The sequence below is a fragment of the Balaenoptera musculus genome, chromosome 1 (genome assembly GCF_009873245.2).
Source record: "Balaenoptera musculus isolate JJ_BM4_2016_0621 chromosome 1, mBalMus1.pri.v3, whole genome shotgun sequence".
Lineage (NCBI taxonomy): Eukaryota > Metazoa > Chordata > Mammalia > Artiodactyla > Balaenopteridae > Balaenoptera > Balaenoptera musculus.
Genome location: NC_045785.1, coordinates 58,080,662 through 58,093,695, shown reverse-complemented (window position 1 = coordinate 58,093,695; position 13,034 = coordinate 58,080,662). Strand labels below are relative to the sequence as shown.

At 40.0% G+C, this 13,034-nt stretch overlaps 1 protein-coding gene across 1 annotated transcript in view; it reads right to left on the bottom strand.

Moving 5' to 3' along the window:
* The window catches only part of IL12RB2 (interleukin 12 receptor subunit beta 2), an 86,273-nt gene that overhangs the window by 60,876 nt on the left and 12,363 nt on the right, over window positions 1–13,034 (bottom strand). Inside the window, exons 3-7 of the mRNA XM_036873898.1 lie at window positions 12,489–12,776; window positions 5,629–5,743; window positions 4,534–4,718; window positions 3,137–3,279; window positions 1,863–2,013 (exon numbers count right to left, since the gene is read on the bottom strand). Coding sequence (XP_036729793.1) covers window positions 1,863–2,013; window positions 3,137–3,279; window positions 4,534–4,718; window positions 5,629–5,743; window positions 12,489–12,776 — 882 coding nt within the window. The remainder of the gene's footprint in view (window positions 1–1,862; window positions 2,014–3,136; window positions 3,280–4,533; window positions 4,719–5,628; window positions 5,744–12,488; window positions 12,777–13,034) is intronic.

Genomic DNA, 13,034 nt, shown 5'->3' with positions numbered 1-13,034 from the left:
AGAAAAGAGATCCTACAACAACCCGCAGAAAGATCAAACACAAAAAAGGGACATTCAGACACTGAAAGGAAACCAGCAGAGCTTGGTAGCGTGGTGTATCTCAGAGAATGGGTTTCTCTCTTTATGAATGTTTGCAATTACTCTGAATAAGCCAGCTTCCTTGGTTCAATTCATAACCATCCACGAGTTCATAACTGTAACAAGTTGCTGCACTCATTGTTATGATGGTGGTTTATTTTATAGGATATGAGAAAGTTACCATCCTGCCTTGATGGGTTTTTAATGCAACAGATAAACACTTGAAAAAAAAGAAAGAAAGAAAAACCTTTTCACACATCTCTAAATGGGTCATTATCAAGTGTGAGTAAAAATGACAAGAATTTACAAGCCCAGAGTTTCCCTAGTTTATACTTTAGCTTAATGTGATATAACTTAAAAATTTTCAGCCTATTTACTACCTTGGACTTGGACATAAAATATGGCCTATTTCCAAGAATTTTATCTGTACTATGTATAAATAAAGTCTAAAAATCTATGAGGTATTTTAAAAATGCATTACTTTGACATTGTAATAAAAGGATAATAAGAGTAAGCTCCGGATTATAAAAATGACACATATTTAAACAGAGAAAAAGTGGCTCAACATTAATTTAAGAGATTTTTATCATAAAATGAGAGGAATAAATTATAATTTGCTGAATGAATTCATTTAAAAATATTTTTTAAAAATAGCGAAATGCAATTATTGTCAGAAGAAAGGAAGAGTATACAATTATTCTACAATTTATATATTATTTATTTTACTAATAGTTTACATCCTTGAAAGTCACTGGAGTATCACTGATAAGTGTCATCAGTTACCAAAAATCACTAGTAGCTCACAGAAAATGAATGTAACTTAATCATTAGGCTAGTTTACATGCACACATATCTATAAGTTTCACAAATAAGGATTTAGCTTTTCTGACATTAATGCTTCAAAATCTCCAGATAATAAAGCAACGGACTATATGTCAATTATTTTTCCTCTGAAACAAATTTACATAAATTATGAAGCTGTATACTGTATCACTAACTGAGTGCTTTTGAAAACTAATATTCAGATGGTTATTTCTTATGTCTCCAAAGATTTAGTATTGTCATAAAGTTCATATAAGCATTTTTGCTTTTTCAATTATACTTTAATAAAATTGTCTTCCCAATAATTACCAAAAAGAACAGTCCATCAGACTTAAAAATACATTTGATCTCCTCTTTATAGCTATGGGCAGTCTACTGGTACTCATGTGAGCAGTGAGTATCAAAGGTTTGAAGAAGTGCAGTGCTGTAACATTGGGAGGAGAGAAGATTGCCAGATGTTAAACTTTATTTTAAAATGTTGTCTCCAGAGTCTACCTTTTTCAAGCTTTTAGTATGGCTTATAAAGCCATATTAATTTTCATAGAATCCAAAGGGTAAAATGTATCAACGTTTAATGATAAAGGAATGAAATTAATTACTGGTTGCAGCTTTGTGGAATAAGAGAAAGTAACTGAGAAAGTAAGTGAAATAGAAATAAGAGATATAATCAAACGTTACTGAGGCATAAACTTGTAACCAACGTGATAACGTGTGGCAAACAGGAGTAGGACTTACCTAATGTTAAAAAATTTTTAGCAATATAAACATATCTCCCTGGACAGCTTCAATACTTAAGTCAACGTCAAAATGAGCTTGTTAATTAATGCACTCATACTCTTTGATTCAGTATCAGTACTTTAGAGATTCTATTCCAAGGAAATCATTACATCTTCCTCTCGCTCTCCTGTCTTTCCTCCGCTCTAGCCACCTCCCTCCCCTCCATTTTTTTTTTAGACACATACCTTCTTCTGGTGTTTGTGTTCTCAATGATTCACTCCAATCACTCCAACTACCTTTATAAAGATGTAACTTAGAGGAAACCTGAAATTCATATTCTGTAAAGGGTTTCAGATCCAGCAAATCATGTCTTCCTTTGGCATTTGTGGCATTAACCTTGAATCCAACAAGATTTTAAAAAGTGCCTGTTAATACTAAATTAATTTAAATAAAGGTAGGAAAACCAGACCAGATAACGCTTTTTACTTTTCAAATCTGTCATTCAATAAGAAGAAATATCAATGACTGGGTTACTGAATACACGTGATGTTAATCTGAAACAATAGCTTCTCATTAATAAAACAAAAAACTCCTGGGTCTAAGAATCCATCTATATGGATTCCAAGGGGGATCCCAAAACCAGCTGAAAAACAAGATTGAAAACTACCAGTTTTCAAAAGGGCCTTGAAGAAGCTTGTTTCTACACTAGAGATTATTCTTTATTTGGTTACAACTAGAATGTGATGAATGTTTTAACACAGACATAAAACTGGTTCCAAACAGGAAAATTTAATTATATAAGAAAATTATATAGGAAAAATTATAAGTGAAAAATTTAATTATTTTACCTCTCTACATGTGGAACTGATCCTTTGTTATTATTATAAGCCATTATATTTTACAAAAATACTGGAAGGAATTATAATCTTACATTTTTTATTGTAAAAAATTTAATGTTTAGGGAAATCCCTGGTGGTCCAGTGGTTAGGACTCCGTGCTTTCACTGCCGAGGGCCTGGGCTCAATCCCTGGTAGGGGAACTAAGATCTCACAAGCCACGTGGCATGGCAAAAAAAAAAAAAAAAAAATTAATGTTTACTATTACATCAAAGTGTGAAGCTTTATCTTTGGAATATTCAATTCAGATAAGCCCCTCTTTGAACATTCCCTAATATTTCTCTTTCCAATATGTTAAAAAAATTACTAAAAAGTAATAATGGAAGTAATAATGGGGTAGGGGGGTAAAATAACAAGGAAAAATGACTCACTAGAAATAAACTGTAGAAAATTAATGTGGATTTACAGAAGCCTGTGGCTTAAAAAATTTCGGAATCAGTGATCAAATTTTAAGATATTTCTTAATAAACAGAAGTGTAAGTGACTGGTATGTCTCAAATGTGTATGTGTACTTTTGGGCTAAATATTCTTAAACTCCATATTTTGCTGGTATGAAAAGAGAGATCTGGGCGTTGCTACTAAGAACCCCTCCCTGGTTTCCCCTTCACTCTAGAGACCATTACCATATTCCAGGACCTGCTGTGAATGGGCCGATATCTGAGTCGATTAAGCAGCACCAGCCCCTCATCTCTCCACTGAAGGGTACACCTGCTCACGGAAGCGTTTACAAATTTGATTCTGATGTCCCACGGAGGAAGAGGCCTCACTGGTAACCAGGGCAAAAAAAAAAGTGTGATTCAGGCTCCATAATTGGAAATTGTCTTACGTATTGACATGGGCTTATAAAGAGTTGAACAAATCTCATTTCTAAGATGCATGGCCACTAAACTTGGTGAAATAGACAAGAGAGTAGTCCCTGGCTTTTAGAAAGAAGAAAAAGTTGGATTCACTTCTAAATCATTAAAGTAATTCCCTTTAATCTACCCTCATTTTTACTAAATAAACTATGATGAACATCAGTAATAATCTCGATTCCATTTAATTCAATGATTTAAAGAAAACCAATGTGCCAAAACCCAGGAGTTCCAGTGGCTGAGAAGGTAGAGGTGTGGCTAGTGGTGATCACCTCAGAAGGAGAAGAAATGTTGGTAGGAAAAGCCATAGGAAAGAGAGCAACAGAGGAACAGAAGAGAAGAATAAGAGGGAAAGAAGGTGGCTAGAGATGATCAACGTAAAGAGATGGAAGGTAGAATGGGCAGAACTTTGACAGGAAAATGTAGAGTAGGTACCAGTGTTCAGACTCACAGTTAGCAGTATGTGTGCAAAGAGGTGCTTTGGGAAGAGAGAAGAGAGACACATGGTATGAGGCCAGAACTTCAGGCAGGCCTGAAGCCCAGTCCTACATGGGATGTTCAGACCTTGGGAATGCCTGGGATTGGCCTCTGATTCAACTGGGCCAATTACATTTGCTCAGAAATGTGCTGGGACTGGCTCACTCCAGCTCCCAAGCTGATGAGACGGGTGGAGGTAGGTATTCTCTGAGGAAGATGGATTGGTACAATGATACACTTTCTTTACAGGTGGCACTTGGCTGCTCTAGCCCTGCAGGCCCACCTGCAGCCTATCTCAGAACAATGGAGTAGCCATGGGGGTGAAAAGACACCTCCACCAGGAAGGGCTTACACTGCGCTTCCTGAATAACCTCACATGACCCTTGCCTCAGTCAGATGGTATCACTGGCAGCCAGTGCCTTCATGGGATTTGAGGCCAGGGGACTCTTATTTCTCCAACAGAGAGGATAATGTTGAATATCCCATTTTGAACATCTCTCTATAGCTCTAGAGACATACATCCTTTTGCTTGCATCAAAGAAACATCTATCCTTTGCCTATGCCTACTGGCCACTTTCCATGAACCACTGTCCCTTTTGAAACAATCACACATAGAACATTCAAGTGATTTTAAAAATAATATTCACGTGCTAAAGATTGACACCTACAAAAAGTGAAATAATACATACCTATGTCCAACAATGTGAATGAGGATGGAAATGAAGAAGCACTCCCAAGACTATTGATAGCAGTAACCTTGGCTGTGTAACTAGATTCAGGTGATTCAGGGGTTAGGTTAATTCCAAGGTCCAAATGATCACAATAGTGATCATTACATTGTTTCTGCCAAGTTAAATTTTTTGGTCCATTTAACCTGTAAATGAAAGACGATTGTGTTTAGCAAGATACTTTATGTGCTGTTGCCTTCTTAGCACAAAGGAACAAAATGTTCATATATTTAAAATTCCTCACATTTTTAAGGTCAGTTTTACTACTAGGGGATACACAATGGGAATATTTGTATTCTGTGGTCGTAAATAGGACCATACTTCACCCCTCTCTTTTTTTTTTGGTAGGACTGAGACTTTTTGACATTCGTATGGATGAGTAACCATCTCTACACTGCCTGAATTCCCAAAACCCTGGCTGACATCTTAGCTCCTCAGGACAGATCCAATCATCCAAAGGATCCATGGCCACCTTGGCATTTACTGCACAGAAATGCCAGCTGCTAGTACAGACCAGAACCCTGAGCCCCACTGCCTTTTCCTTATCTCCTACTCACTTAGGCATAGTGCTACCAGCGGGATCTTTGGAGAGGATTACAGAATCAACTCCAAGGAAAAGAATCTCCCAGACTCTCTCTTTTTGTGAACTCTCAGGTCAGGCAAAGGTGCTTTAAAAAGAAACTCCTCCAAGACTAATGGAAAGCTACCACAAAAAAGAGTCTATTTATAGACTCTAAGAGTCTATACCATGACCCTAAGAGTCCACAACTGCAGAAAAGGGAAGGGATATAATGCAGCCAGTTTAATCCTATAGAGCAGGGAAGAACGTCTACAACGTGGGCCTTGGATGCCCTGAAGAGAACTCTGAGTTAGTCACACTTTAGATGAATAAACCAGTTTTACTTGATGAACACTAGAATTTTTTTTTTAAGTATCTAATTATCTAGAGGTGTTTATTGCTTCTTCTCTCTGGTAAAACTAGAACTGTTCGATACTTCTAAATGTCATCTAAGAGAAGACCTACCAAAAAAGCTGCAAAAATTCAGTCTCACTCACTGTAAAGTATAGGCAGTATACAGGTGGGTGTCTTGTCCTCTATCCCAGGTGCAGCCCACGGTCCCACGTTCTCCCTTCTGTATACAAGATAAGTTTTGAGGCTGTTCTGGAACAACTTTAAAAATAAATAACAAAACCACCTATTTTAAATAGCACACAGGTGATACTTCAATTACACTGTTATTATTTGCCAACAAGATAACAATACTCCCCCTATGTCTCCTATACCCAGAGGAGCTGGGAGCTATTTCAGATCCCATGAAGTTCAAATTTGCCTCCTAGGCATGAATTTCTTCTAATAACAATGGCAATAATAGTGAATATGGATCAAACAATTACTATATGCCAAGTTCTATGATCAGTGTTTTATGTGTGGTTTTTCTCAACTGGAAATCATAGCAGCTACATCAAGTACCTACTATTATTATCCTCATTTTATCAAAGAAGAAACTAAGACTTAGAGATGAAGTATCTTGCCCAAGATTACAAAACGATGAAGTGGCAGAATCAGGTCTCCAGCCCAGGAGTGGCTGACTTGAATCCAAGCCTTTCACCACCATATTTTACTGTTCTCCCTAACAGGTGAACATCCAGTGCTAGCTCCATTACCCCAGGTGATGATGAGTTTACTTTTTTAGAATGAAGCCCATTCAAATATTAGAAACCTTTAAAACTGAGGGGCTTTCTTTCTCCATTGACCTGAGATTTGTTGCCAAGGCACTTTTACCCACTGGCCCTTAGTCATGTCTTCCTGGGCTGTACCACCTAAATCTAATTTCTGCAGCATCACTTGGAGCATTTAATGAACATGTATAAATTAATGCTTTATGTACACGGACACTGAGAACCTTCCATGGGCTAGGCAGTGTTAGCTGTGGAAATGCAAAGGTGAACAAGGCAGGCATGACCCCTTCTATCATAAGGTGTGTATTTTTAAATGAAGCCGTTTTATAGTCAAAGACAGAACTCAAAGCTAGGAGTTTCTCAGATTTAATGGAGATAAGAGAAAATACTCTGTTACCGGGTCATCTCATTCTACCCTACTACTGAGACCCAGATGTAGACACAGGCTTCCTTTGGGTGAGATAAAACAAGGGTACCACCGAAGCCCTAGACATTGTCTGCTCAGAAAAAAAAAAAAAGCAGTAATTGATGGAATAAAAGCTTTTTTTGTCCTTAGCACACACCATAGATCTGGGGACAGATCTGGGGACTACCCACTGTGTGATCTTGCCCAGATGAGCTTCTCAGAGCTTCAGTTTCTTCATCTATAAAGTGAGTGTAACAATATGTAGCTCATAGAGTTTTGTTTAATGGAATAATAAACTCTTTCTTTTCCTAGGATAATAGACTCATATGTGTATATATAGATATACATATATACATGTATACATTTATATGTATACTTTATACATCTGTATATACAACCACTTATGACTAATACTATGTTAACTTCTCATTTTATGTACAATTTCTTGTTTATCTTGGAGGTAGTCATTTTCTTGTTTTTCCATTTGTTTAGTTTCCTTATTATTAATATAATTCCAAACTTTCAAGTCAATTATCTGAATCACTGTTCAACATACTCAGAAGCACTGACAATTCTATTAGTTTCATCTGCTTGGAGACCAGTTTCCTGGAGCCTTGTGAACTTTCCAGTAAGATGGGTTTGCCTTTATGCCTGTACACAGCTATCTTTCTGGAAATGCCAGCCCTCACTGTCCTGGAAATTCCTTCTCTTTTTTTTTCCCTGTGTTGGATCTCCTGTTTCTTAGATCTAATGTTTTCTTCTTTCTTGATTTAATTACTTGTGTTGGTGGAGTATATCCTCCAGTAGTTCCCTGGGAAAGGCTGCAGGAGAGGAAATATTTTGAACATGGCTAAAAATGTCACTATTCTACCCTCACACTTGACTAATACTTTGGCTGAGTATAGACTGTGCTTAATGGGGTCTCTTTTCTTTCATTCTTATGGATTCTCAAAGAGTTCATAACTTCTGGTGACTTTTATTTTTTATTTTGAGAAACATTTTTGAATTATTTCTCTGATAATTCTTATCTGTTTTTTCTTTCTAAAAATCCCTAGTTTCATAGGTTGCACCGTCCTCTCTAATTTTGTATTTTATCTCCTATATTTTAAAACTCTTGATCCTTTTGCTCTAACATGAGGAAAAAACCCTCCTCAGTTTACTTTCCTTCCCTCCTATTGAGTTTTTCATTTCCACTTATTTTTTTGGGGGGGGGGAATGTTTTTTATTCTCTGAATATTTCCTTTTTATAGCATCCTATTTTTGTTCTACATGCAATATTTGCTCTTAATTCCTAAGTGTATCAAGGATAGGTACACTATCAAGGATAGTGTTAAGGATAGATTTTGTTCCTTAACATTTCTTCTCCCTGAATACATCTGTTTCTTCCACTTTGCTTCTATGCTTTGTTCCACATGTTTGTTTTGGTTTCTGTTCTCCATGTTAGGCATTTTCCTCAGATCCTTGTTTTTTTTGTTTTGTTCTATTTTTTTCTTTTTGGCCACCCTGTGTGGCTTGTGGGATCTTAGTTCCCCAACCAGGGATTGAACCCAGGCCCTTGGCAGTGAAAGCGCTGAGTCCTAACCACTGGGCCACCAGGGAATTCCCGGATCCTTGTATTTTTACTCACATATAGGAGGGGGAACGCTACATTATAGATTGGAGCTCTGCGGGTATGTCAGTTGAGGGACATTTGTTGACTCTGGGTTTCACTCCAGGGTGATCTGACTAGGGTGTCTTAGGAACCTCTATTGCAAATAATTTTAGACATTTCCTCTTAGCCTGGTCTGATTTCCAGAAAAGGATTTTCTAATCTGCCAGGAGGAGGGTACAGGTCTGAAGGGAGCCATATGCCAATGTCCTTTTCATCCCTCTTTTTCAGTACATACTACCAATCTCAACTGAATGGGCTGAAACTAGCTCAGTGGCCCTCTGATACCAGGCCTCCAGGGCTATGCCAGTGTAGAAAATCAGCAAGTAACTGGATACATGAAACTGGGAAGGGAATCTGAGAATCTGCTTTGTAAATAGATTTTTCAATCAAAATCTCCCATTTTTATCCCCACTGCTACCCTCACTCCCAGCAGTATATGGTATCACCAATTTCCGTCTGTCTGGGGTGGGAGCTTCTGCATTAAATCAGGTTGCATCTTGAAGTTTCTCACTGCCAGCTGTAGGCTAAGCCAATTATCACTGGCCCACCTGTTTTCCAGCTTCCAAAACTTTGTTGCTGTGTCTCCCCTCCCATTCCTGTTGTCCTTTAGGGTTTGTGCCTCTAGAAAACTTTTTTGTACTGCATCTTGGCTTTATTTCACAAGGAATGAAAGTAAATGCATGTGTTCAAACCACCATCACTACCCTAACGCTTCATATGGTCTTTTGATGACCAAATGAGATAAAGTACCTGGCACTTTTGCTTAATGAAAAAGTTAGTCTCACCCTCACCTTTACTCCTAAAAGTCTGCAGAGCATCTCATTTTAAAGACCACAGCTCTTACCCACAAATCAAGTCAACTTTCTCGGTGTGAGTTCCCTGGACCATGAAATCAAGGTGTCTACTTCAGCCCAGGACTTGGTTTGGGCAGAGACTGTCTGTCCCAGGAGAAACCAGATGTGATTCTCTTCAATACAAATATATAATAGCTGATGCTAAGCAAAGGTCAGAAATCAAAGTCTCTGAAAATTAAAATGGTTTACCATGTAATGAATTGTTATGCGTATTATGCTTGTTATTATTTTTAAAAGCCCTACTTACTATGTGAAATAAAAAGTCTTAGAAAAACAGCTTTCAGAAATATCAACAGCTAAACATATATTGAAAACAACTAAGCAAGAATCTACTGTCTTTCATTTATTTCCTTGATTGTCCAAACAGTCTGTGGCCCAATCCTCTGAGGTTACGTAGAGCACTGGTTGTTTAGTTACCGCACAGTTTGGATGAGCTCCGGGCAGCAGAGCAGCACAAGCCCAGGAAGGGGCCAGAAAGAGAAGGCTTAAAGGCCATTTACCCATTCCCAGTTCTGAAGAACCAGTCAACTTTATGACAGGCCCACTCAGGGTATGCAATGGCACTATGGGCTACCGCTTATCACAAAAAAAGAAAATGGGCTGCTCACTCCCTCACTAGATAGGTTTAAGCTTACTACACTGGGTGAAACCAACGTTCACTGTGTCTTTTCTTGGAATGACTAGCCATACTCAGAGAAAGGTGTTGCTTCCAGTCAGTCCTTCATCTCAAAGGTGCTAAACTTGTTCAAAGAGCGGCCATTTGATAGTGTGGTTACCACCTGGGCACGCTGCACAAGCAACATTCCAGCAGCGCCGCCCAACTGAGCTGCACTGGGGCAGATACTCCTCACCATCTCCCTAGATCTCCTGATGCTGCGAACTGTCACAGATGCATCCACAACCTCTGGATGGAAAAGTAAACAGATGAAAAGGGGTGGCATCACTCTCATGCCCCTGAGCAAAGATAGAAAATGGAATGGAATGGCTTAAGGACATCTGCAAAGATACTGACTTTCAAGGCCATTGTTAGCCCCCTAGAAAAGAAGAAAACACCTGCAGCACTGTGGACACCTGGAACTGACATCACAGGGCTGAGAATGTCTGATAGCAATATGGTATGTTGGTCTGTAAGATGGTGAATTACCTGGATGAAATATTCAGGTGTTCTGAGGACAAGGGAGGGGAGGACTAATGGTGTTTTTAAGAAAAAAGTTTCATTTTGTCTATAACCAATGCTTATACTTCCTTTCAAGCGAAATATGCCCAGCCGCTCGGCATGCTGCACACATGAAGAAAAGAGTAAAACCGATGGAACTGCAACCCTAGCGCTCATCCCTTAAGTGCCTCCTATGTGACCGGTACTAGATTAAGCACTTTGCATACAAGGTGTCATCTAATCACTACAACCATCTTATGAGGTAGGTGTTAGTATCTTCATCACACAGATGGAGAAACTGAGGCTCAGAGAACTGAAATTGTCTAAGAGTCCACTGCTAGTGGCAGTGTTGAGATTCAAAGCCCAGGCACCTTTTACTACACCTCAGGCTATCAGAGCTGAGAGTACGTGACCCATAAGTGGTGTGAACAGGAGCCCCTGAGCTGGAAGAGGAGCACAGGACCTAGTTTATGCCTCCGTACCCACAAATGATTTGCTTAGACATTTGCTTGGTGTTCTGCTCAATGCTTGTGGTTGACTTCCAGGAAGACCGCCTGGCACCGACCACCTCCTTATAGGTCACAGAGAAGAGGATGGAAGCCTCTTCCCTAGAAGAGGGAAAGAGACTCTTTCCATCCTGAAGAGTCTCATTGAGCTCTGTATCACTCTCTTTATGAGAGGGACCCTGTCCTTGCATCTTGGTCAGTCAGCCTGCTGCAGCAATTCCTCCCACTCTTCTTACGCCTCTCACCTGCCCCTTCGGAGCTTCCCTGGATCCACAGAGGCACAGAGTGCCGTGGGATTGCTCAGGGCCTATGTATGCTCACTGGCTTGCTGGGCTGAGCCTTTAAGGCTGCAGGCTGCAGGCTGCAGGAAGGCGTGCTGTTGGCTCACCCTGAGCACTGTGGCTCAGGCTGCAGACGCCAACTCTGACATCTTAGTTCTTACTCCCCACGGCTGCGTGGAGGGACCCACAGTGCAAGCCAGCAGTGCCGGTGAGTTGGTGCTCTGTGGGTGAACTTTGACCGATGGCAGACTGTTAATTCTTTCACCTGTCCCTCTATTTCCATATGTTCTTTCTGGGGATGTCGCTAGTGACCAAGAAACCAGCTGTATCTTCTGTTGATGCCAAGGCCAGCTCAGTAACTTAACCACCTCATGTTTGCTCTGCTCCTTTCCTAGTTCACTCCCGCACTCTTGCTTCTCTAGAATTGTACAACTCCCCTCCCCCCATGAAGTCTTAGCACGTCAGTTTTGTCTCAGGCAGTTTTCTAGAAAACCCAGGAAAAGATACTAAGTATGATGATAGTTCTCTCTTAACCTCTGCTAAGTCTGATAACCAGTGGTCAGGAGTGAGGTGGATGGAAGAACTATTTTTTGTGCATTAAGTCAGAGAGAGGAGAAGTGCTCAGCCTTGGGTATCAGACTGGGCTGCATAAGTCAAAAGAGACATCTCTCTTCTTTTTAGGGGGCAGTGGCTTTGAACAATTCTCATAAGGCAAGAAGGCATGAAGACTCAGCTGTGGAGAGCCATTGGAGCCCACGGGCAATAGGTAAATGGTCTTAATGGCCAAAAAGAGGAGAGGAAGAGAGAGGGGAGGAGAGCGGTGGAAAAGAGAGAAGAGGAGAAGGAAGAAGAGACTTACTAAATGTGATCCCAGTTCTACTGATTTCTGGACTTCTTACATTGAGGTGCTCATGTTACCATCAAGATTAAATATATCCGGGACTTCCCTGGTGGCGCAGTGGTTAAGAATCTGCCTGCCAATGCAGGGGACATGGGTTTGAGCCCTGGTCCGGGAAGATCTCACATGCCATGGAGCAACTAAGCCCGTGTGCCACAACTACTGAGCCCATGTGCCACAATTACTGAAGCCCACGTGCCTAGAGCCCGTGCTCCACAACAAGAGAAGCCACCGCAATGAGAAGCCCACGCACCACAACGAAGAGTAGCCCCCGCTCGCCACAACTAGAGAAAGCCCGCGCGCAGCAACAAAGACCCAATGCAGCCATAAATAAATAAATAAATAAATTCATATTTTAAAAAAAGATTAAATATATCCTTGTGGTGGGAGAAGAAAGAACACTGTCTTCTACTTGGATTTCTGCTTAATCATGACAAATACCAGAAGATCACCAATTTTTAGGAACTCAGGATGGAATGCTCACCACCAACGGAGATCTCTGCCCCACATATTCGAATCTCGTCATTACTGCTACAGGCCAGTTTGCAGACAAACAGGGTTGTACCCAGGGGAAGACCTGTGACTTGCGAGCTGAGGGAGCGACCATGCTGAAAATAGATTCTTCTGTCAAACTTGTAGAGGATTAACTTGTTAAAACTGGAGAATTGCAGGCAGCCTTGTTTGGTCTTCAAAGAGCACGAAATGTTGACAGCTGACCCAAGTGAAATTACATGGGAAGGCTGCACAGTCACATCCCCTCTCTTGCACACATCTGCAATAAGACACAAATGCAAAAGACCTAAGATGGCATATAAGAAACCCATTGCAAGATGGAGGGTTTGTGTAATTCCCCAAAGCTGGATAAAACTAACCCTGTCAAATGATGGAAATATACATAAGCTACATTGCTCTGGCTGTATTGGTGAAGCACAATGAGGAGAGAAGGCAACCGTATTAAAGTCTAACTGTATTTGAATTAAAATATATATCCTTCTCAAAACAGTAATACTATAACCAGAACAATATATAG